The sequence below is a fragment of the Stenella coeruleoalba genome (genome assembly GCF_951394435.1).
Source record: "Stenella coeruleoalba genome assembly, chromosome: 1".
Lineage (NCBI taxonomy): Eukaryota > Metazoa > Chordata > Mammalia > Artiodactyla > Delphinidae > Stenella > Stenella coeruleoalba.
The window spans coordinates 33312344-33336265 of NC_137169.1; the positions used below are offsets into that span (position 1 = coordinate 33312344).

The 23922-nt window shown below is 60.5% G+C and overlaps 1 protein-coding gene across 1 annotated transcript; it reads left to right on the forward strand.

Annotated features, from left to right (window-relative positions):
- Window positions 1-2516: 2516 nt before the first annotated feature.
- On the forward strand, window positions 2517-23258 carry FOXO6 (forkhead box O6). The gene is made up of 2 exons (XM_079917428.1): window positions 2517-3399; window positions 21621-23258. The coding sequence occupies exons 1-2, from the start codon at window positions 2986-2988 to the stop codon at window positions 22884-22886; spliced, it is 1680 nt and encodes a 559-aa protein (XP_079773554.1). The 5' UTR covers window positions 2517-2985; the 3' UTR covers window positions 22887-23258.
- Window positions 23259-23922: the final 664 nt, after the last annotated feature.

The window sequence follows — 23922 nt, forward strand, 5'->3', positions numbered from 1 at the left end:
GTGGTGAGAGCAGGTGGGACAGTGTGACTTGGGACAAATAGGGAGGGAAGATATTACACCAACAGTAATAATAACAGCTAGGATTATTGAGCACTTACTCTGAGCCTCGTGCTGACTTTCACGATTTTACGGAATCCTTCAAATAGCCTCTGAAGTTCGTGCTATGATGATGCTCCTTTATAGATTAGGAAATAGTGGCTTTGGGCGATTAAGGAACTTGTCCATACTCTTAATCACTATGTTATACAGCCTTACAATGAACATGTGAGCAGGAACCAAGTTGTGAGTAGAGAAAAATGAGCATTGGTGTGCATGGTAGGTGTGAGTGTGTGTGTGTGGCAGGGGGGGAGTGGGGGCTGAGTGTGCCAGTGTGGGTCCCAGAGGAGATTCCAGGCAGCAGCTGTGGACACTGGGAGGGGCAGGGGCCGGAGCAGAGCCTGAGTCAGCCTCTAGGGCGTCTCTGCCAACCTGGCTTCCCAGCCCCGCAGTGGCAGCCTGTGCCAGGGCCCCCAGCTAAGGATCCTCCCAGCTCTGGTATGGCCCCCAGCAGGCCCCGTCTCACAGAGCAGGCTACGCCAGGGCTGAAGACCAGCAGGAGGCCGGCCTGGCTTCCAGGGTACCTGAGGGGGCAGCCCTCAGCATGGGCTCCCCAGGCAGGGAGGGCATATGAGAACTGTGGGAGGGGGTCCAGCAGTGATTTCAGGGCCCTTCTGACTCTAAACAGAACCACCTGGAGGGTGTGTGTGTATATGTAAGCAGAAAGGGGACAGCCAATGGTTCCCATGCACCCTTGCCTTCGGGATGTGACTCAGGCAGATGCCACGCCAGGCATTTGCAAGCTGGACCTGCTCCCACCCTGGGGGGGGCGGTGGCGAGGAGGGGCCCCTCCAGCCCTGCCCGCACCCTCACCCTTGGCCCTACTCCTTGGGACCTAAGCTGAAAGGAAGAAATTTTTGAGAGAGGGGTGTCTCCTGTGGTCTGGGACCAGCCTTCCCACTGCCCAGAGAACTTTCTGCAAGTTGCAGTCTCCAGCCTCTCCAGGAATGTGGTACTGGCTGGTGAGCTTAGATTCTAGTTCTGGCCATTCCATCTGGGCAAGACACCTGCCCACTCTGGGCCTCAGTTTCCTGACTGGCAAAAGAGAAATATTGGGCTAAAGGGACATAGATATTACTGGCAGAGCAGCAGTGGTCTGGGCAAGCAAGGGACAAGGACAAGTGCTGGGAGCTGGGTTAAAGAAGGTGTCAGGGATAAGTTGAGCTGAGTTTTGAGGAATGGGAAAATCTTCGGAGGACCTTGAGGAGGGTAAAGGGTGTTTTAGGCAGAGGGGATGCACCAAGCAAAGGCTGGCAGGTGGAGTGTTGCCTGGAAACCTAGCCTAGGGCCCTGTGGGATGAGGTAATGGGCTGCCCAACTGCTCATCCGACCTCTTCCTTCTGAGGCTGTATGATGATCTGACTTACATCTGACTTCTCCACTAGCCTATGAGGGAGGGACCTCATCTGTCTCTGCTGCTGCTCTTGCCTTAGTAGCCCCAACAGTGCCTGGTGCATCAAAGGTGCTCAATAAATAACTGTTAAATGAACGAGCAACTTCTCCCCAAACAGGATGAAATTTGGGGCAAGTGTTTGCTCCAACAGCCCCTGCAAGAGCCTCCCACAGACTCTAAAGCAGTGGTTTGCAAAGTGTGGTCCAGGGTGCATCACCTGGGAACTTCTCAGAAATGCAGAGTCTCAAGCCCCAACCCAGACTTACCAGACTGGGGCACAGCAATATGTTTTAACAAGCTTGCCAGGTTGATTCTACTACACGTTAAACTTCAGGCACCCTGAAAGCCCACGAAAAACAACTTGCAGATGGAGAAGCCAAAATTGTGGCCAAGCCTGACCCAGAACACAGGTATTCTTGACCCTCTCCCTTTCTCCAGCCCAGGGCACAAAGAAGAGGAGAGCTCCATCATCCACCCCACCAGGTTTCTGGAATGAAGACTTGGAAACACCGGGGCGGGGTGGGGGTGGGGGTGATGGGGGGTGTCTAGAAACAGGGGCGGGGCATTCCTCCCAGGAATAGAAGGCGGAGCCAAGTGCTCTGAGCCCCGCCCCATCCCCGTTGCCCCGGGAAACCCCTGGTTGTAACAATAACCGGCTGACGCGCTTCGGGGAGGGATCCTGCCGAGTCCGTGGGCGGGACAGCCCTGCTGCGGACCAATGAGAGCGCTCGGGCCTCGCCCCCGCGCCCCCTCCCCCAGCTCAAAGTAGGGGGCGGGGTCGCACCCGCCGCTCCTCCCCTGCTCCGTAGGCGGCGCTGTTGCGTGCTGGGGCTGCGGCAGGGTCGCCCCCGTCCGGGAGCCCCGCCCCCCCACCTCCAGCCCGCGGGCGGGGCACCCGGCCGGCCGAGGATTCCACGGCCGCGGGCGGGCACGCCCCGCCCTCTCCCGCGCCGGGCCCGCCCCCTCCCCGTCCCCCGCCCATCCGAGGTGCAGCCGGCGCTGAGCGCGGCAGGCGCGGGAGCTGGCCCTGGAGCCGGAGCGGCGGCGGCGGCGGCGGCGGCGGCGGCGGCATTCACGGGGCGGCGGCGGCGCGGGCTCCGGCACGGGCTCGGGCTCCGGCATGGTGCAATCCGGCCCCGTCCCGGGAGAGCGGGGCCCGCGTGCGGGGCCGGCGCCGGGGGAGCGGCGGCAAAGACGGTGGCGGTGGTGGCTGCAGGCGCAGGCAGGCGGCAGGTGCTAGAAGCGGGGCTGGGCGAGGTGTGTGCCCGCTGGGCTCCGGGGCCGCCGCTCCCTCACTGCCCCCATCTCTCCCTCCCTTCGGGCTTCCCAGCGCGTCCAGCCCCCTGTCTCCGCGACCCGGCCCATGGCGCCCCGCGGTTGAGCCGGCGCCGCCAGGGACCCCTCCCGCGGGCCTCCCCGGGGCGCGCAAATCCCAGAGCCGCCCGCCCACCATCCGCGGAGCCCCCCTCCCCTCCTCGCCCGAGCCGGGCGGGACCATGGCTGCGAAGCTGCGAGCGCATCAGGTGGACGTGGACCCGGACTTCGCGCCGCAGAGCCGGCCGCGCTCGTGTACCTGGCCCCTGCCGCAGCCAGACTTGGTCGGCGACGAGGACGGAGCGCTGGGTTCAGGGGTTGCCGAGGGCGCTGAGGACTGCGGGCCGGAGCGCCGAGCCACGGCCCCGCCGATGGCCCCAGCGCCGCCGCTGGGCGCGGAGGTCGGACCGCTGCGGAAAGCGAAGAGCTCCCGGCGGAACGCGTGGGGGAACCTGTCCTACGCCGACCTCATCACCAAAGCCATCGAGAGCGCCCCGGACAAGCGGCTCACGCTCTCGCAGATCTACGACTGGATGGTCCGTTACGTGCCCTACTTCAAGGATAAAGGCGACAGCAACAGCTCGGCCGGCTGGAAGGTGGGGGCGTCCGGCAGGGGAGGGGGTCTGGAGTCGTCGGCTGGGGCTTCCAGGGGCTGCTAGATGCGTCTGGGCTCCCGGCGGGCGGTCTAGAGGGAGGCCCTGGGGCACCCCCAGGAGTCACAGTGTGTGCCCAGGGCGTGGGGCCGGCCGGCAGACAGGCGGGGGCGTGCTGGGAGCAGCTGTGTGCACGCTCTGGATGCGAGCTGGGAGGTCTGGTGGGGTGACAAGGGACTGCCACTTTGAGGCACTCTCGAGGGACACCCTCACCCCATCCTTGGGGGCATAGCAGAAGAACCTATTCTCGGGCCTCGTACATTGGGGACCCCCCTCTTAACCCCACGAGTTTGCTTTGTGTTACTCTTGTTTTACCCTCTCCACCAGGGCACCCTCCTTAAAGAGCTGACATAATGACTTGAGGCCAGTGGCTGCTTTCCTCCCAAATCTTTCCCACTGCCCTCCCTGGAGCTGGCCGCAGGGTGAGGAATGCGACCCTAGGCCCACAGTTCTTTCTGTGGTGCCAGGAGTTCACTCTAGGGCACCAGCCAGCCTAGGGTGGGGAACTGGTCAGGTGACCTGAGATCTGAGTTCTCCATGGGGCAGCTGCTGCCCCCCTTGCTTGGCTCAGCGTGGTGGGCTGGTGACGATCCCTGCTGGTGTGAGGGCAAGGTACTGAGACCTGGGGATCTGCCCATGACCACCCCAGGCTGTCTTCCACTTCCCTGGCTTTCTGAGCCCAGATGCACTTGGGGGAGGGGGAGAGGGGAGGGGCACCCCAGGGAGGCCTCAGTACCAACCAATGGAAAGGGGGGAGCCATCTTGGGCGACGACAGGGTCTTGACGGGATTGTGGCCTCCAGACCCTCCCCTGGCCAACTTGTTGGGGCGTGGGGATAGTCGATGCCTTTGGGGGAAAGCAGACTGGGGTGGGGTGGGGGTCGGGCCATGCCTAGGGCCTGTGAGCTTTGAGACTCCCTGTGGGAGAGGGGGGTCTCTATGAGGGAGGCATGCCTGAATGGAGGGAAGGGGCTCTGGCTGGTGGTGCCTATAGGCAGGGTCAGAGGAAGGAGGTGTGCTGGGGGAGGAGGGGAGGCTTGCGGACATGGACAGCTCAAGATGCCCAGGGGCTGCACTGTAGGGGCCACGGTGCTCTGCCCTGGGAGCCCATGGCTCTCAGGCTTTACGCTGGCAGCTTCTCTGTCTGTCTGTGGCCACTACTGGGTGGGGACACAGGCTGGAGGGGCCCACATGAGTCTCCTTCTCCATCCTCTCTCCGGTCCCCTTGGGCTCAGCCCCCTCCGGAACACTTGTTCCTCCTAAATGGGTCCTGCCCTTGTGCTTTGCTCCCACCTCCCTCCCATGTACTGTCCCACCCTTCACTTCTCCCTGTAGATAGTCCCTGTCCTCAAGGGCACAGAGTTCAGATGCCTCTTCCAGGAAGCCTTCCCTAACCCTTCTTAGCTAGCTCAGGACTCCCTCTTCTCTGGCCCTCTCCCTACCTGTCATAGGGCTTAGTCTTTTGTGTCCTGTCTCATTTCCCTTCCCCACCCGCTTTGGAAGACAGTGGCAGCGTCAGAACAATCTCTGTGCCCACGGCTCCGAGCATAGAGCCTGGCACTGGGAACTACCAGTGCATGTCTGGTAAAAGAGTGAAGAAATACGTGGATAGTGAAGAGGGTGCTGAGGCCAGGGAGGGTACTATGGGCCAGAATAAGCCAGGAGGGCTTCCTGCAGGAGGCAGAGCTCCAGCTGGGCTTGATGGGTGAGGGATGATGGGGAAGATGGCAAGAGGGAACATGAGGCTTGAAGCTGGGAGAGAACTGCAGTTCACTGAGGGTCTCAGGGCCAAGCCCCGTGCCAGGCACCTTCAGGCATCTGTGCCAGGTGTCTCCTTTAATGCTGTCTGCACTCCCTGAGGTGGGTTTTACTGTCACTACTTATAGGGCTGGGCACTGAGGCAGGGAGTGGAGGAGTGAACTGCCCAAGGTCACACAGTCAGTAGATGGGAAAACTGGATTCCAGTCCAGATGTGTCTCCCTCCAGGGACCCAGAGCCTCTGGAATAGTGTCCTGCTGGCACTGGATGTGGGAGGGGGACACTGACAGCTTTCAAACAGGGGCAGATCTAAATCCTAGACTGTGATTGGGAAGGTACTTGGAGATAATTTAGTCCCATGAGTTCATTTCTCAGACTGTGAGACTGAGGCCCTGGAAGAGAATGGGACTCTTCTCAGGTCATCAGTGAGCGGCAGGCCCTGGATGATGGCCCAGGCCTCCCGCCTGCCCATTGGATGCAGTTTCCACTGCACCACGCTGCTGGGGACACACTGGTTCTCCCTGCGCCTGGGCTCAGGAATGCTTGTCCTGGGCTAGGGCATTGGTAAGGGAGCCTCAGCCTTGGGCTCCTGACCTAGGCCCTGGCAGAGACCCCCAAGGCACTGGAGGAGGGCTGTTCAGAGAGGTCCCTGGCCTTTCCCATCTCATCTCCTCAGTGGCTGTCCTCCTTCTACCCCACCGCCCATCCAGCTCCCCAGGGAGCCTCCTTCCCCTCTCATTCCTGTCCCTCCTAATGCCTGTTCCCCCATTCCCAGTCAGTCCCTCCAGGGCCCTGGTGGCGGGCTGTTCCCAACTCCCAGCCACCCTCCGGTTAGCAGAGCCTGTGGTACACCGCAGGTGCCAGGGCTGGGGCCAGGGACCCCATTGTTCCTTCTTCCCTCCCCTCCCCCACGTAAGTGTTGCACTTGAGTCCCTGGAGTGTACCGAACCCTGTGCTAGATGGAGTGGGGGGACCGAAGGGGAAGGCGTTGCACCTGCTTTCAGGATGCATCAGGGCTCAGCCAGTTCCACACGCAAGCCCTCTGTCTTGCAGGCAGGACTGGGGGCCGGGGAGTGGGGGTGGGAGTAGGGGTGTGGGGAGAGTGGGGTAGGTCCCTCACAGAGAGCACTTGATCTGGTCTGTCTTCTCTGGGTCGGGGGGGGGTAGAATTGGGGAGAAAGTCTTCCAAGGGATATTGACTGCATACGCAAAGGCAAGGAGGTGGAATTGCGTATGTTGGGTTTGGGAGACTGTTGGGTGTGCCAGGCTGGAACCAAGGGCTCCTGGGCAGGGCTAGGAGCGTGGGATGGCAGGGCTGTGGCGTGGGAAAGGCCGAGTGAGGGCCCTGTGCTTGGCCTTTGCCCTGTGGTCCCACCTGTGATGTGGGAAGATAGTTCAGAGGTGTTGCAGAGAGGAATTGGAGGAGGCAAGATCAACAGCAGGCCTAAGGCACCCAACAGGCTGAAACCCGAAGAGAGTCTGGGCTTGGTGCTGGGAACACCACCAGAGAGGCTGGTCGTGTTGCCGTCAGGGCAGAGGGTCTCCAGGCCTGGGACGAGGGCTTGGACAGGAGTCTCCCTCCCTCTCCAGTGTCCCAAAAGTGTGGATATCCCACATCCAGGTAGAGCCTCCTACTTCCTCTCAGACACTCTAGCCCCACCTGCCTCCTCCGGGAAGCCTTCCAGGCTGCTCTGGGTCCTGGTGCTCCTTCCACTTAGCGCCCTTGGAGTTATTCCGCCTGCTTTTGTGTTTCCAGGCTGCCAGCTCCCCTGGGAGCTCCCAGGCCAGGCTGGGGTGCCTCCCATTCCTGTCCACGGGACTGGTGGGGGAGGAGCCCAGTGGATGGGGATTTCCCTTCTCCCTCAGTGCCTGGAGCAGCTTGGCTGTTGTGGGGTGGGATCGGGTGGGGGGGTGTCCCCCCCATCCGGCCCAGGCGGGCCAGTAGGTCCTAGGTGGGGTGGGGGCTAGAGGGGAGGCACTGATCTGAGAGGCCGGGAGGAGGGTCCTGCTACAGCCCGACTGAGCGGTGGTTGTGCGTGCAGGGGCTCCCCTTTTTCTCCTCCCCCCAGCCCGTTCCAGCAGGGCTCCCTCCTTCTTCTTTGTCCTCCGGGGATCCCCAGCCCCGAGGGCTGGTGGAGGTGCGGGAAGAGGCGGTGTGAGCCCGGGTTGGGGGGTGTCCTCACCCCCCGCGCTGCACGAGCGGGGGGCTGGCAGCTGCCCGCCTCCTGGGCACGAGCCCGTGCCAGCCGCTCCTGGCACAGTTGCTGGCACGCCCGGCAGACTCCCACGGCCACCTGCTCACACCCACCCACGAGCGCTGGCGCGCGGCGGGCCCTTCCGGCTTCCCGGGCCTCCCGGCGCCCCTCCCTCGCCACCGCGCCCCTCCCCCCCAGTCCTCTGCTCCCCGAAGGCCCCACACTCTGCCCGCCGCGTGGCCCGCCCGGCGGCCCCCTCCCCAGAAACTTGGGGAGCTTGGGAGGCAGGGCCGCCGGGAGGCCCCTGGGGTGGCTGCGCCTCTGCGGGGAGAAGGGGGGGACCTGGAGGCAGACAGACAGACCGACAGACAGGGTGAGGGCCCCCGCCTGCCACCTGGCGCCGCTCCAGCGGGACGATGGCGGGCAGCGCCGTGCCAGGCGGTAATTGCAGACAGACTAATTTAAAGAGATGAGACGGTTATTTTTAACTCCTGTTAAGGTAATGAACGGCGCTTGGGGGGGGAGGTGTGTGCGGGTTCGAAAGTTCAGCGCCCCCCAGCCGCCACTTTCTGCGGTTTGGGGCTCCCCTCTCTGCACGCCCTGAGGACCCAGCTCAGGACTGAGTGGAGTGGAGGGGCTCTGCCAGAGAGGGGGAAGGGCTCAGAGCGCCGGACAGCAGGCGCCCACCAGCCAAGCCCACATCCCCTCAAATCCTGTCCTCCATCCTTCCAGGTGGGTGTTAGCATCCCGGTTTCCCAGGTGGTGAAGTGACTTGTCTTAGGGTCACATCCCTAAGAAGTGGCAGACCTGGGAACTGAACCCCGTCCTGTCCCCCAAACTCAAGCATTTCCTCCTGTGCCATTGGGACTGGAGAGGAGGGATTTGGGAAGGGTGCAGGCTTGTTTCTTGCAGCCCACCTTCTCCCATCTTTGAGTGGCAGCTGCTGGTGGCCACTCCGTGGGGTCCTGGGGGCTATGGAAGCCCGTCTCTCTATGTCTTGTGAAGGGTGAGGGTGTGGTCGCGGGCCGCGTGTGTGGATGTGAGCTATAGCAGGGGGAGCCCCCTCCTCACCTCACTGTCCCCCTTAACTTGTGGCTGATTCCTCAGCACCCCTTTCCTATTTGCAGCCTGTGACCTGCCTCCCAGCTTGGGAGTGGGTACCTGAGAAACAGGTACACATTGGTGCCCACTCCTTCCACACCTGAGTCTGACTTTGGATCTCCAAGAGAGGTGGAGCCCATCACCCGCTTCCAAGCCTCCTTCCCAGGTCAATCCCTTTCTCACACACTCCCAGGGACCTGGAGCCCGCAAGCTCTGGGACTGCCCGTTCTGTTGCTAGACAAGACCTTCAAGTTGTTAGGCCTTCCTTCCTTCTCCCTGGCCATGACCCATCTCTCTGGAGCATCGCTCAGGGTGTCCTAGTTCAGCCCTTTGGGGTCTGTTGGAGCTGTGGAGTCGGGAGTTGGTGAGTGGTGGGCAGAGCACCTGTAGGGGACCCTGATCTAGCGTGTGTGAGCTGGAGCAAAGCTCTCTCCCCTTCTGGTCCGCAGTGCTCTCATCTGTGTCCAAAGGGCCTTAACTCACTCAGTCTGTGGCCCTTTCGGGGCTGTGACTGACGAACCCTCTGGTTCTAGGAGCCATGAGGGGTTAGTTGGGACCGAGAGCACAGAGTACCTAATGGGACTTATCATGGGTGGAAGCACGTGAGTACAGGTGTGGATGGACTCAAACTGGGAACTCCTGCTTGGGGCTGCCTACCCTGCCCCTGGCAGTACCCAGGTGGCAGACAAACTCAGGGCACAGTGAAGGGAGTGCTCCTGGCAGTCCCAGCTGGCTACCAGAGCAGGCAGATGGGGGGTGCAGGGTGTTAGGTGGGCATTAGCAGAGGCTCTGGGGCCCTGGTAGGGCGCTCAGGGGGACAGCTGGATCTGGAGCGCCCCCCTTCCTCCTGGCATCCTGGTTACCATGGAAACCAACTCCTGTTTGGGAGGGTTTGGCTGTCTGCTGCCTCTCCCCACCCCCCAACCCATATGTGGAGGTGGGAGGGGGGCCAGGTGGCGTGTGGGGGAGGGGCCTCCCACACCCTCCCCCCCCCACCCCCGCCCCGGGCCTCCCTCTTTGCAGAGAAGCCTTTCTGGTCTCTAAGGGGGATGCCTCTTTTGGGAAGGGGAACGAGAATTCAGAGGATTAACGCCTGGATGCTAGGCAGTCAGTTGGGCACTTCACATAAATCCTCTCATTTCATCCTCCCTGCCTCCTGCCAGGTATGTGTTAATAGCCCCATTTTGCAGTTGAGGAAATGGAGGCTCAGAAAGATGAAGTCACTTGGCCAAGGTAGCATAGCTGAGACGAGGCTGAGCCTAGATTTAGATGCAGACCTGTTTCCTCCATGTTTCGCCATCTTCCAATGCCAGTGTAGTATCAGCCCACACCCCAGCCAGCCCTCCTGCCCCAGGGCTCACTCATGCTCGCTCCAGAGCCCTCCAGGGCTCCTCAGTTCCCCTGGGAGCCAACCAAGCCCAAACTGCTCTGTTTGGACCCCTGGGCCCTCTGCCGGCCTTGTCCAGGCCCTGCCCTCCCTCCCACTTTCCCTGCTGCCTCTGATCCCAGGCAGCCCTCACACTGCCATCTTTATACCTGACACTGGAGTTCTCAACCCAAACCACTGCCATTGTTACATGTTCACCAAGGCTGCTATCGACTCTCATGGATTGAACGCTGGGGACACCCCTCAGAAACTAGGCGGGTGCTTGGGTAGTTTGAACAAAATCCTACCTCCCAGGTGATTCTGGAACCCAGTGTGTCTTTCTGAGAATCTGCCTTAAATCCTTAGTTGTTGGCAGAGTTACCTAGAAGCTTTTAGGTAGTGCAATCTGCAGCCCCTGTCTCAGTCCCTCTGTATCAGACTCTCAGTGGGTGGGCTTTGGAATCTATATTTTAACAGGTCTGTCTGATGACGGGTCGGATTCTGAACCGATGCCTTAGATGGTAGCTTCCTCTGCTTCTGCTTGTGGAATCTTAGTTCCCCTACCAGGGACTGAACCCGCAACCCCTGCAGTGGAAGCATGGACTCTTAACCACTGGACCTCCAGGGAAGTCCCCCTCCCATCTTCCGCTCCCAGGGTGGACCACCTTCTTCTCTAAACAGGCTGCCCAGATTGAGCCCACATCTCTCCTCCTCACTCTTTTTCTGGGTCCTCCAGGGAATTGAGCCCCATGCAGTCAGCTCCAAGGGACTGAAGCACCACAATACATTCGCCTGCCCTCCGTGTCTGATGTGCTGTGCCACTGAGAGCCTTTGGCTGCCGGAGGGAGGGGAAACGTCGTGTACTCAGCAGGCCTCTCTGGCGCTGGCCCACAAGGAAGTGGAAAGTCGCAGCCCCTGCTCTCTGCTAGAACCCTGTCTGATGGGGGAGGCGAGACCATGTGTACAGTGCGGTGCTGGTCTTACAGGATCCAGTCCTGGGGCTGTAGCGTGCCAGTCCAGGCCTTGGCTACCTGGCCCCAGTCAACCTGTACGGCCACATCACCCACCCCAGCGGTCTTCTGACCCTTGCCTCAGCCACACAGAACTCTTCCAGCTCAGGGTGGAACAACCACATGCCATGACAGGTGTGCTTCCATTTAATTTTCACCGCAAACCGTGAAGCTGGTACTGCTACTATCCCCGGTTTGCAGATGAGGAAAGTGAGGCTGAGAGAAACAAAGTGGCTCTCACAGTATCCCACTGGAAGGGACAGAAATGAAACTCCCCTGGGCTACTCCTCCCTAACCGAGTGCTCTGGCCAGGCCAGTCCAGGCTGGCCGCTACCCCCCTGCCCCCCAGCCCTAGCACTGTCTCTCTGATTTCCTTTAGAGTTTGGCCCTGGGGCTTCCAGCCTCGGGGGTGGCTCTGGGATCCCTGGTACCCCTTCTCAAATCCAGAGCTCCCAGAGGGAGGGAGCTGACATTGTCCGCCCCCCTCCATCTGCAGGCCCCAGGGCTGATGGCCGCTTCCTCTACTCACTTTAATCCAGGCCTACACCCACTGGGCACCCAGTGTGCCGCACTGCTCAGAGGAACTGGACTGGCTCCCTGCCCTCGAAATGCCTGCAGGTCCAGCTGGGGAGATAAGACGAGGATAAAAACTACCCAGGGTCATGATGGAGGGCCAGATAATGAGCTACGGGAATTTGGAGGTGAGGGGGGAGAACCAGGCAAAGGAGTCAAACCCTCAGGACTCCTTAGGAGCCCCACAGGGTCTGGCTGTGTTAACCGGAGCCCAGCAGGACTTGAGGCTGGGGAAGCAAGCAGGGGCTGGATGGCGAATGGCCTTGAATGCCACACCAAGGAGCTGGCACTCCAAGCTGTGGGGGATGAGGAATGCCATGGGCAGAAAGGATGGTATGCAGGGTTGGGGTGGGGGGAGAGACTGGCTCAGGTGCCCAATGTGGGCCCAATACTGGGGTCCAGGGGAGAAGGTGAGCCTGAGAGAGGGTGGAGGCCCCAAGATTCCAAGATGCCTGAAGTGCCAAGCAGCACCCTTTGGTGCCTTGAGGATCTCAGAGGTAAGACAGAGTGGTGTGGGTAGGAGTCTGGAGGCAAGCAGCGAGGAGCAGTCCTAGTTCTGCCACTTACCCTCTGTGTGGCCTTGGGCAACCTAGCTTCAGTTTCCCCCTCTGCAAAGTGGGATAATAATAAGAGTTATGTCCAAGATTTGTCGTGAGAATTGCATGTAAGGAGAGTTACATGTAAAGTCCCCAGTGAAATCTTAGCAAATACCATTATTGGTATTCATTGCTCTGGGAAAGGAAAGGAGATACCTCCACATGTGCTGTGTAGGGTAGGGGTCCTGGGCCCTGATCCCTGAGAGACACTGACTTGTGTATGTGTTTGGGGTCGGGGGTAGGATTTCTTCTTCTAGTCCCTCCCATTCTGTCCCTGGGGTGTCAGAAGATCAGGATGTCCAAGCTTCATCCTGCCCTTAGGTCCAACCACTGCTCTCTAGCCTACAGAGCCTTCCCCATGGCCTTGGGAAGCAAGCAGGCAGGTTTTAGGCACTGTATGTTTACAGGCGAGGCCAGTGATTTGCTCAAGGTCACCCTCGAATCCGGGGCTGCCTGCCCCTGGACGCTGGCTCCTCTTTGCCCACTGGCGGGCTTTGCGACCTTGGGCATGGTCCTTCCCTCTCTGGCCCTCAGTCTCATCTCGGGATCCGAGTTCACCTCCCCCAACACTCTGGGAAGTTGTGATGCCTCCTCCACCCCTCCAGTCCCCTCCCCCTGTCCTCAGCTGGCCTTGCCTTCTTTTGTAACCTGAGCTGGGGCCGTGGGGGAAAGGGCTTGCCCTCAGCCAGAGGCACCTGCCAGCCGAGCAGATGTGAGTGGATGGAGGCCCGCCCCCCCCCAAGCCCCTAGGGGGTCACCTGCTCCTGGCTCGGCAGGGCTGGTGCTGGAGCAGGCAGTGCTCAGCACACCCAGGCCTGGCCTCTGGCCTCTGCCCCCGGAGCTTACCCTGAGCACTTGTTCATTTTTCAGCGGACATTCGTGCTCCAACATGCCCTGCAAGGGCCTCTCGGGCTCCAGTAGAAGACAGATGGCAGATGAGGGCTGGTGCCCCGGTCTGGGTGGGCTGCCCCGAGCTCCTGGAGCCCCTCGGCATGGGGACAGAGGGCCAAGGGTGGCCCCTGGGGACGAGGGCAGTGTCTATGCGGGTGGCCATGCCCCTGGGAGAGCAGATGGTCCTCTTGGCACCATGCCCACTCTTTCCCCCCCTTCCCCCCCCCCCCCAGGAGCCAGCCTGTAGGGCTGGGGCACAGCTGCTGAGCCCTCCCCAGAGCCAGGCCCGGGGCAGGACTGGGTGAGGTCACCGCAGCTGCTCCCAGGGCCGGGGGCAGGGGTGTTGGATGTGCTGCCGGCAGAGGGAGGGAGGAGGCTCCGATGAGGAGAGGCTGGGAGAGGCCTGAATGGCCTGGCATTTACGGATCCCCTTTAGTCCTGGAAGAGGGAGGGAAGAGTCTGTGGAGAGGTTGCTGAGCCAGTGTGGACAGCACCTGGCACCCCCTCCCCAGGGGAGCTTCTGTCTGGCCTAGGCTCCTCCCTACAGGCCTCTCAGGGTAGGAGGAAGAGCAAGGGCCCTGGGTGTGAATTCCTGCCTCAACACTTACCCACCTGGGCAGGTCAGTTGTCTCTTGAAGCCTCAGTTTCTCATCTGTAAAGTCAGGATAATAAACGAGCTCAGAGGTTTGTTACAGATACTCAGTAAGATTTTAATTGTTGAGTGCACAGTGCACCGAATGCTCAGCAAATGGTAGTTTCTTTCTTTTCTCACTTTGCTGAAGTCTCCTGAGAAGCCAGGGGAGAAGTAGGGAGGTGGCAGAGGCAGCAGGAACCGGAGGGGAAACCGGGAGGGAGGAGGCAAGGCCTGGAGCTCCGGCCTGAGGTCTTGTTGAACAGAAACGACACCGAGTTGCCCGGCCTGAGCGGTTCGTGGCTGCTGAGAGTTCCGACCTATGTGTGGACTTGCTGTGAGCCAAGGACTGCCCCACAGAGTTCAGGTGGGGAGGCAGCCTCACCTAGAGTTCTACTCCAGCATGCAGGTGGATTTTTGCAGTGGCGCTGAAGGGAGGAGCAGCTATCTTTGGGGCTTGCAGAGCGGGCTAGGAAATGCTGCACAGCTAGCCCTGATGGAGCGGCAGGAACCACTTGAGCAGAGAGCGAGGGAAGGGCACAGGGAACAGAGTGTGTGAAGGCATGGAGGTGTGAGACATGCAGGGTGGCTGGAGTCCCAGATGGGTTTAAGGGAATGGAGGTAATGAAGCTGGAGAGCACCAGAGGGCCCTTGAATGTCAGTCTGGAGTTGGACGCAAGCGCTGGCGGCACGAGGAGCCATGGGCTTTTGAGTAGAGGTGAGCTGGGACTTCTGCTGCTGATTTGTGTACTGTCCAGGCTGGGTGTGTGGGTTCTGTTGTCTCTGCGGGGGCAGGGGTGGGGACGCCAGGGCCCGTCCCTTGACCTCACGCCTTGCTTTGGACATTTGGTTCCTCCTGGCCCCTGGCTGCTCACTTCTGTTCCACTGCTGAGCCCAAGCCCATTCACCTGTCAACACCTGTGGCTCTGATGCCCCCACCTGCCCTTCTACCCTTCCTTCACTACACACCCTAGTACCAAGGGTTTGCATGTGGCCTCAGGGCCCTGAGGTCATCCAGGCCACCCCTTCTGCCAGGAATCCTGTCTGGACTGAGTACTCCAGGCAGCAGAGCCAGTGACCCTCCCCCCCCCCGCCCCCGCCCCCGGCGCTGGCCACCCTCCCCCAGAGTCTGTGGCTCTCTCTGAGTCAGGTGTGTTCCTGGGCCAGAGGGGGTGGGGTGTTGTACAGAGCTGTGCCTGGGGCTGAGACAGGGAGTCAGGAAGACTCTTGACATGTGGGATCTCATCCAGTTCCCAGCCACGCTCCCTCCCCCAGGGACGTTGCAATAGTTACCCTCTTTTACGGGGGAGGCCCAAGGTCACATGGATGAAGTTGGCATTCCAACTCTAGCCCTTAACCCTTCTTTATGCAGGAAAGGAGGGAAGGAAGCGGGGAGAAAGGAAATGGGAGTCATGGAGGGGATCAGAGCACTCACGCACCCCAGAGGTGATCTCTGCTCAGGAAGGCACTAGAGGGTGGAGCTGGATCACCACCCCCACTGGACAGTTGGGGTCAGCTTCCTGAGGCAGGGGCCGGGCTGAACCTTGGACAGCGATAGAGCCTGGAGAGGAATCCATACCTGGTTTTGGACGCAAGACCCAGAACTGAACTGGGAGGGTCCTGGAATCCTCTCGGTGCCAGAGGCCAGGAGGTAGCACGGGGCTTGTGGGTGGGGAGCACAAGACTTGAGTCTCCTGTCTCTGATGAAAGCCAGGAAGATTGGGCTTGAGAACCAGGGCAGGGATGGCCTCTGAGGTGGGCAGCAGGGCAGTGTTCCCCGCCCCATTGGCGGTGTGGGTAGGAAGAGCCTTAGCTTTGGAATCCGACAGCCCCGAGACCCAGACCTGGCTCCATCACTTCGCAGCTTCATGGCCTCAGGAGTCATTTAATCCACCTGAGCCTCAGTTCTCCCCCCCCCACCCCACTTTGTAAAATAGCATTACCTACTCACGGTTTGCATGGCTGTTAGGATTCAAAGAAGAAACGTATCTAGAGAATCGAGCTTAGGTCTGGCACATCGTAGGTGGTGCCCTTCTCCTGCCTCGGTATTTGAGCACGGGCCAGTGGTGTGTGAGAGCTGGCTTGCACTGGCTCGTGAGAGCTGATCGTGCACACTTCTTCCCAGTTCTGCACTCAGTGACATCATGCTGCCAGCTTAAAATTGGCTACGATGGGAGTATCCATGCCACAGAAATCAGCAAATGCTACAAATCGAATCAGGTGGGTTTTTTTCCCCTGTTGGAGAGCTGAAGGAGATCCATCCCGTGGGCCCTCTTTAGCTCTCGAGGGGACCAAATGGGAGGTGGGGCAATGGTCGAGGGCTGGCTGGGCCGAGCAACCTAGAACTCAAAGTCCGTGGGCCCTTTAGGGCCGGGGGAGATTGGATATAGTCATCGTGCCATGCAGCCCTCTTTAGGCAGGGGACAGCAAATGGTGGGACCCTTCTTCTCTCTCCAGACTCCCCCTCGTTGCCCCTGCTCTTCAGCCCTGAGATCTGGTGGGCTCTGGCTGGAGAAGTAAGATTGGATGAGCTTTGAGCTATCAGGGAATGAAACTATGCTGGGAGGAGAAATGAGGTTGTGCTGGAAGATAAACGGGGTGTACTGTCAGGGAATGAGGTGGTACTTGGAGGCAAGGTGAGGCTGCATTATGAGATAAATGAGGTTGTACTATCGGGATGAAGTGTACTTGTAGAAGAGATGATGTCCCGCTGGATCAGTCGGGTTGCACCATCAGAGAACACAGCCACACCGCAGGAGGAAGGAGAGCCTCTGACTTGGAGGATAAATGAGGGTGTCCTGCTGGATAAATGAGGGGGCCCGTCAGGTGAACGGAGTGCTGTTAGCGAATGAGGTTGTACTTGCTGGATAAATGGGACTGGTGTGCTGGATAAATGGGGTTGTGCTGTCAGATGAATGCATTACCGCTCGTGGGCGAAGGGTGTCCTGGGAATAGATGAGGGTGTCCTCTTGGATAGATGAGCTGCCGCTACCAAATGGCTCAGACCCTGTCCACGAGGGAGGCACCGTCAGCAAGGGCGAGGTTATTCTGTTCCCACAGGGGCTGCTGCAGCGTCTTCTGGCCCACGTGGTCCAGGCTGTGAGAGAGCTTGGCCACAGCAAGCCTTGGGTTCCCCAAGTCTATCTGGGGAGCAGGAGCGAGCAGGTGGGGCTTGGGGTGGGCAGCCGCCTTGTTCACCCTGGGAGCCCTTCTTCCCCTTGCACAGAAGCCCCTCCTCTCTGCGCTTCCTTCTGTGGCTCCGACCGCTCCTGCCTTTCTCCGCCCCATGCTTGCTTCCCATTCCGGCCTGTATTCCCCTCTCTCAGCCCAGTTTGGAGAAGCCCCTATCGTGTGCCAGCCACTCTGACAGTCTCATTAATTCTCCCTGCCATACAATGTTCCCCCCCTTTTCTGTCTCTCCTTCATTCAGCAAAAATTTATGAAATGCCTAGCGTATACCAAACACATGGGGTCCGGTTACAAGAAAAAAAGGGGGGACAAAAATCCCTCATGGAACTTATTTTCTAATATAAGGGAAACCAGACAATAAATAATAAACACAATATAAAGAAATTATATGGTACTTTAGAAAGCGCTAATTGCTTTAGAAAAATTCAGAGCAGGCTAAGGGGGCCGAGCAATGGCAAGGCAGAGAAGCACTTGTTAAAAAAGTGGGTGGGATGGGGCTTCTCACATAGGTGACATCTGAACAGAGACTTGAAGGAGATGAGAGATGGATGTGAGTATCTGGGTGAACAGTGTTGCCCCTGCGACCGAGGCCCCAAGGTGGGATGGTGCCCGGCAGGTTCCTGGCAGCAGGACAGGGTCAGGGCAGGAGCTTGGGAGGTCACGGAAGGGCTTGTGGGCTACGGCAAGGCCTTTGTTCTTTACTCGGAGTGAGATGGGGGCATCAGAGCGTTCTGGGCAGGACTGGTTGTGGTCCACGTTATTTACAGGATCCCTCCAGCTGCTGCCTGGAGGGAAACGGTGCAAGCAGGTAGCTGTTTGAGGAAATGGAGGTTCAAAGCATCTTTTGCTCCATTGTTTGTGGGTGTTGAAGCCAAGACTGGAATCCCGTGCTCTTTGTCCCGTACCAGCCTCTTCTCCCTGGTGCCTGAGGCCCCAGGGGGCTGGCCTCTCGCCCAGGTTCTGAGGGAGAGTAGGATGGGCATGGGATGTCACCTACTGTCCCTTCCCTCTGCCCCTTGATGGTCTCTGAGGCACTGAGTCAGGGAGGTCCCATCTCCCCTGGGAACCTGCCCCAGGCCTGCATGGAGGTGTGGGAGGTGTGAGGCCCCAGAATCCGGGCCCAGCTTGCGCACCAGGGGAACCGGGGCATGCCGGGGCCGTAGCTGTGGTGGCGGGTTGCTAGGTGACTCTGAGAGGGAGCCCTGGTTACTGCTGCCTGGTAGAGGCGTCTCCCTCACCTCCTCCGTGGCCTCTGGTCTCCCAGGAGGCCTTGTGGGCGAGATGTGATCGGCGCTTGCCACTGGATCTTGGCCGGGAGCTCTGATGGGTACCAGGTGGCTGGGACCTGAGTACCCAGAATGGGCTGCAGGGCCTGGCCTTGCCTCCTGGGGCACAGCCCTGGTGCACACCTGACGAAGAGCCTGGCTCAGCAGACCAAGGCCTAGGTCCTCGCCCGGCTCTGGGCCACCTCCTTGGGTGACCCTGGGCAAGGCACGGCACCTTTCTAGGCCTCAACTGCCCCATCCATCTGGCCTGCAGAATCCCTCCACAAGGGCCTCGTTTTCAGTGAGAGCGCCAAGGGAGGGTGCCGAGCAGGCAGGGCTCCAGGTACCCCTGCCCCACCTCCGATGGCTTGAGTGTTGAACACTCAAGTTTTGCATTAGATTCCATTCACTAAAAAGGTTCCACTACTTTAAAAAAAAACAAAAGTTTGAAAACCTCTGGACTGAATGATTCCAAGAACTTTTTATTGTCAGACTGAAAAGGTGCCTGGAATCCAGTGGCCCATCTCATCAATTTATGGGGAGGGAAACAGGCCCAGAGAGGAGGAGGGACTGGCCCCAGGTCAGGCTTGCCGGGGAAGGAGGGCCACCAAGCTGGGGGTCAGGAGGCCTGGGCTCGAATCCCTGGGTGAACTGGGGCAAGTCCCTTTTTCTCTCTGGGTCCGACCAGCTGTGGTTTTGGGCTGGGGCTCAGGGATACCTGACTGGGCAGGGAACAGAGCGGGGAAGGATGCAGACCTTCATAGGCCTGGAACATGTGTTCTTGGTGGTATCTAAAACATTTTTATTGATATTCAGAAAATTTGGAAGTATTACGGAGTACAGTGCGAGATTCCTTTGAATTCTACAAAGGAAGCACAAGACTTATAGGAATTTTGACCTTGTAACATGCCCCCAGCTTCCCATACTGCCAGCTTCTAGGGTTGGTTACATCATGGAAATTTTCAGAAGAAATGGAGGACTGGTTTCCTAAGATTCTTTGGAAGTTCTCTGACTTGTTCTCTCTGCCATGGTGGAACGTGAGGTCCTTTAGACTCAGAACGAGACTAACCTGAAATCAGTGCCTGGCTCTGCCACTTAAACTGTGTGATCTTTTCAACTTACTGAACCTCTCTGAGCCTCACTCGCCTCATCTTGACTAGGGCTCACAATCCCTGCGTTGTGTGGAGACTGATAGAATGTATTCTATCAGTACTTCCAGTACTCAGGGCTGACCTGGCAGGTACTCGGGAGGTGCCCGTACTTGGCGGTGTCCTTCCTCCTCCCCCCACCCCCAAGCACTCAGAACCGGGCTGGCACGTGGTGACACTGATAAAGAGGTGTAGCCTGCCTGACCTCCAGCTGGAGAAGCTGGGAGCTGGAGCCTCTGGTAAGGCAGATAATCCCCCAGGGGAGGAGAACTGAGGCCTCTGAGGCCCCCCCCAACCAACACAGGTGTTGGGAAGGGGCTGGGGAGCCAGGTGCAGGGGCGGGAGCAGGAGAGGGGCTTTCTACTCCAGGGAGCACCACTCCCTGGGGGTCCAGCTCCCCTCCTCTCAGGGCCCCAGGAGAAGCCAGGCAGGACTATGCTGGGACGGGCCTTGAAGCCCTAGCTGTTATCTCCCAAGACCAGAAAGTGCTAGAGATAGGGAGCCTGGGGCCCTGAAGAGTCAGGTGAGTACCTGGAACTGGGGGTGAGGGGTGGGAGGGTGCCCTGGGCAGCAGGGAGGACCCCTCCTTCTGGAGACAGGCGGGAAGGAGGCAGGAGGGAGAGCCCTCGCGGATCAGAGGTTCTGGAGCTGGGCGGATGAGAGCAGGTCCGTACGCCAGGCAGATCTGGAGTGGTACCTGGCATTGCCGCCTGTGGGACCGAGGGCAAGTTACATCACGCCTCTGGCCTCCATGCCCTGGTACACGAGATGGGGTAATGCCAGCTCCCCAGAGTTGTTCGTGCCCAGCGCAGTTACACTCAGGGCCTGATACTGAGGATTGTAGAGACAGAGCGGGTCTGTGGAGTGAGCTAAGAAGTGAGGTCTTCTGGCCAGAGTGAGGGATTTAACCAGCGTTTATGGGCACCTGGTGTGTTCACCAAACACCCACACACGTTATCTCAGGTGATGATCTAACAGCCTTCTGAGGTGGTTACTGGATGTCGCCCATTTTTTTCAGAGGAGCTCACTGAGGCATGGACTCCTAGAGATTGAGTCAATAGCCATGGTCACATAGCTAGGTGGCTGAAAAGAGCCAGGCATCCTGCCCAGCCCTGCAGATACCCAAACCCCTGCTGTTTCCACAGCAGTGCCTGAGCCAGGAGGTCCAGGCCACCAGCAGGGAGGCCTCAGAGGTGGGGCATCGTAGGCCCTGCAGAAGTTCTACTCCTCCCGCTTCTTGTGGGGAGCCAGGTCAGTGGAGCTGTGGACTCCCCAGCCTTCCTCTGTCCCCAGGACAGGCCTGGCAAACGCAGGCAGTGATATGGGGCCCAACAGAAATTTAGAAGAGGATATGTGTAGGTGTGCCTAAGGTGAAGCCCAGGGAAGGACCAGGGGCAGCCGAAGGGCTCTGTGGCCTTGGGCAAGCCACTTCACCTCTCTGAGCCTCGGTCTTCTTGTCTGTAAATGGGCCTGATGCCACGTGCTTTGTGGAGATTTTGTGAAGGTTCCACCGGGAAGGGGCTTTGAGGGCAGAGCTACTCTGCATCAGGTGGGTGGGGAGGGGAGGGGAGGGAGGGCTGCAGCCCAGAGGGGACCTGGGCTGACCTGAAGGTGGGCAGTGAGCAGAGGCGGGGTCTGGGGTCTTCATGGCCAGTGGATGTGCTTTGAGGGGCTTGCTGGGATCCAAGGCCTCTGTGGAGTTCACAGAAGCTCAGAGAAGTTGGGGGAAAGTCTGGGCCTCTACCCACCTTGGGGACACCTAGCCTATTCTGCTTTCCCTGGTCAGGCCCTCCCAGCAAAGGGTTAATAGTCTTCTCTACCTGCAGTTGCATTTTAAAGACACGAAATTAAAGCAGGTAATTTATTCTCCCCACACACGAAAGAGCAATTAGTTCTAAACAGGGCTTAATCAGTCACCGCGAGATTGATTTCTGGAGCCCTGGGTTTTCGGGCTCCTGGCGCCATGCCAGGCTGGCAGGGTGGTGGGGAGCGGACAAATGAGCCGCAGCGGCATGAGCCCTTACATAATCTGCTAGGGGGCCCTGGCAGCCTGGCTAGCCCCGGGCGGGGCTTGGCTGAGTTGGGGGGGGGGCTGTCTTTGCTCCCCCGCTGCAGGTCCCTTAGCAGTTGCCTCCCTGGAAAGGCTAGACCTAAAGCTCTGGCCTCACCCTACAGACAGTGCCTGTGTGGGGCAGGGGAGCGGGAAGGATGGGGCGGGTCTGGGGTAGAGGATGGATAGTCTGAGTTTGTCCGACCTGGTACTTAAACCTGTTCCCCCCTTCTTCCCTTTACCCTTTCATCTTCCCTATTTCCTCCCCCTCCGCCTTTTGGCTCCTCTCCCGTTCTCTTATACTCTCACTTCTCTATTTTCTCCCACTCCTCTTCCCATCAATTACCCCCTCACTTCCCACTCCCCACCCCTATCCTTGTCTCTGGCCACAGAACTCCATCCGGCACAACCTGTCTCTGCACACCCGGTTCATCCGCGTGCAGAACGAGGGCACAGGCAAGAGCTCCTGGTGGATGCTGAACCCTGAGGGCGGAAAGACGGGCAAGACCCCGCGGCGCAGGGCCGTGTCCATGGACAACGGGGCCAAGTTCCTGCGCATTAAGGGCAAGGCCAGCAAGAAGAAGCAGCTGCAGGCACCGGAGCGAAGCCCCGACGACAGTCCCCAGGGCGCGCCAGCCCCGGGACCCGTGCCTGCCGCGGCCAAGTGGGCCACGAGCCCGGCCTCGCACGCCAGCGACGACTACGAAGCGTGGGCCGACTTCCGCGGCGGCGGGAGACCCCTGCTCGGGGAAGCGGCCGAACTGGAGGACGACGAGGCCCTGGAGGCCCTGGCGCCGTCGTCGCCGCTCATGTACCCGAGCCCGGCGAGCGCGTTGTCGCCCGCGCTGGGTGCGCGCTGCCCGGGGGAGCTGACCCGCCTCGCCGAGCTCGGGGGCCCGCTGGGCCTGCACGGCGGCGGCGGGGCGGGGCTGCCCGAGGCGCTGCTGGACGGCTCGCAGGATGCCTACGGGCCGCGGGCCCGCGCCGGGACGCCCGCCTACTTCGGCGGCTGCAAGGGCGGTGCCTACGGCGGGGGCGGGGGCTTCGGGCCGCCGGCGCTGGGCGCGCTGCGCCGCCTGCCCATGCAGACCATCCAGGAGAACAAGCAGGCCAGCTTTGCGCCGGCCGCCGCGCCCTACCGCCCGGGGGCGCTGCCCGCGCTGCTGCCGCCACCGCCACCCGCGCCCAGGGCCGGCCCGGTGCTGGGCGCGCCCGGGGAGCTGGCACTGGCGGGCGCGGCCACCGCCTACCCGGGCAAGGGGGTGGCCCCGTACGCGCCGCCGGCGCCCTCGCGCAGTGCCTTAGCCCACCCCATCAGCCTTATGACGCTGCCCGGCGAGGCGGGCGCGGCGGGAGTGGCGCCGCCGGGCCACGCGGCCGTCTTCGGGGGCCCCCCCGGCGGCCTCCTGCTGGACGCGCTGCCGGGGCCGTACGCGGCCGCCGCCGCAGGGCCGCTGGGTGCCGCGCCCGACCGCTTCCCGGCCGACCTGGACCTCGACATGTTCAGCGGGAGCCTCGAGTGCGACGTCGAGTCCATCATCCTCAACGACTTCATGGACAGCGACGAAATGGACTTCAACTTCGACTCGGCCCTGCCGCCGCCGCCGCCCGGCCTGGCTGGGGCCCCGCCCCCCAACCAGAGCTGGGTGCCGGGCTGAGGGCCGCCTCCCGCGCCCTCGGTGCCCTGCCCCGCCCCCCCCCAGGGGCCTCTGTCTTCCCATCCTGATCCCCGGGTCCCCACTCCCATTCCCGCTCCACGGAGGGGATCCAGGAGGCAGCCCCATCCCAGCTAGAGACATCCCTCGGAAGCTGACTGCTGAGGGAAGTGGTAGGGAGGGGCTGGGGCACCCTGCCATTCTTGCCCAGACTCCTGAGACCCGCTCCCCCTACTCCCAAGGGCGGGAAGCCTGGGAGTGGAGGTTGGATTCCGGGCTGGGTGGGAGTAGGGAGGAATGAGGTGGGCCGTGCTAGTCTGGGAAGCCAACCGGGAGGCGGGGCGGGGTGGGGGGGCGTCTCCGAATCTTCAATTTCCTTTGCGGGGCCCCCGCGTGACGAATTGCCCACCCCAAAGTCGAATCTGATTCCCAATTGACACGTTCCCACTGGTTTTAGCCTCACCCACCCCAAGCCAGGAACCCCTCCCGGAAACACACTCACACCTACCTATTGGCTGTTCACCTTGAGCTGTCCTCCGGCCCTAAACCACTCTCCGACCTCCAGCCCCACAGTTCAGCCCCGCCCACCCATCCTTGCCCGCCTCAGTTTCTCCCCTCCCAGGTGGAAGTCCCTCTCCCTTTCCGCCCGTCCCCATACCCCAGTACTGGTCTCAGCCTCCCCAGTGGGCCTCAGCTCCGGATCCAGCCCCCCAACCCGACACCCCTTTCTCCGTGCCAGTCCTGGCTCCTCTCTCCCATATTTATAAGTGTCCGGTCGGGGCGGTCTGTGGGCGCGGCGTCCCCGGCGCATATCGTAGGCAGTGTACCGTGGCCGTGCCGTCAGCGTGTGCGTGTGCGTGTGTGCCGTGTCGAGGCCGTGTAGAGTGCATTGTACAGCATATTTTCATGAATAAAATTGTTTTAAATATTTCTCGCGCCTTGGGCTAGTAGGGGGAGCTGCGGAGGAAGAGGATAATTGGTAGGGATCATGGAGGCGGGGGTCCCCGTGCCCGAGCCCATTGTGGCTTTGTGTCTGAGT

Excerpts from the sequence above, each read along its gene's own strand:
- FOXO6 (XM_079917428.1), top strand. The coding sequence starts at position 2,986 with ATGGCTGCGAAGCTGCGAGCGCATCAGGTGGACGTGGACCCGGACTTC. Across the intron at positions 3,400-21,620 it reads ACAGCTCGGCCGGCTGGAAG|AACTCCATCCGGCACAACCT; the intron begins GTGGGGGCGTCC and ends CTCTGGCCACAG.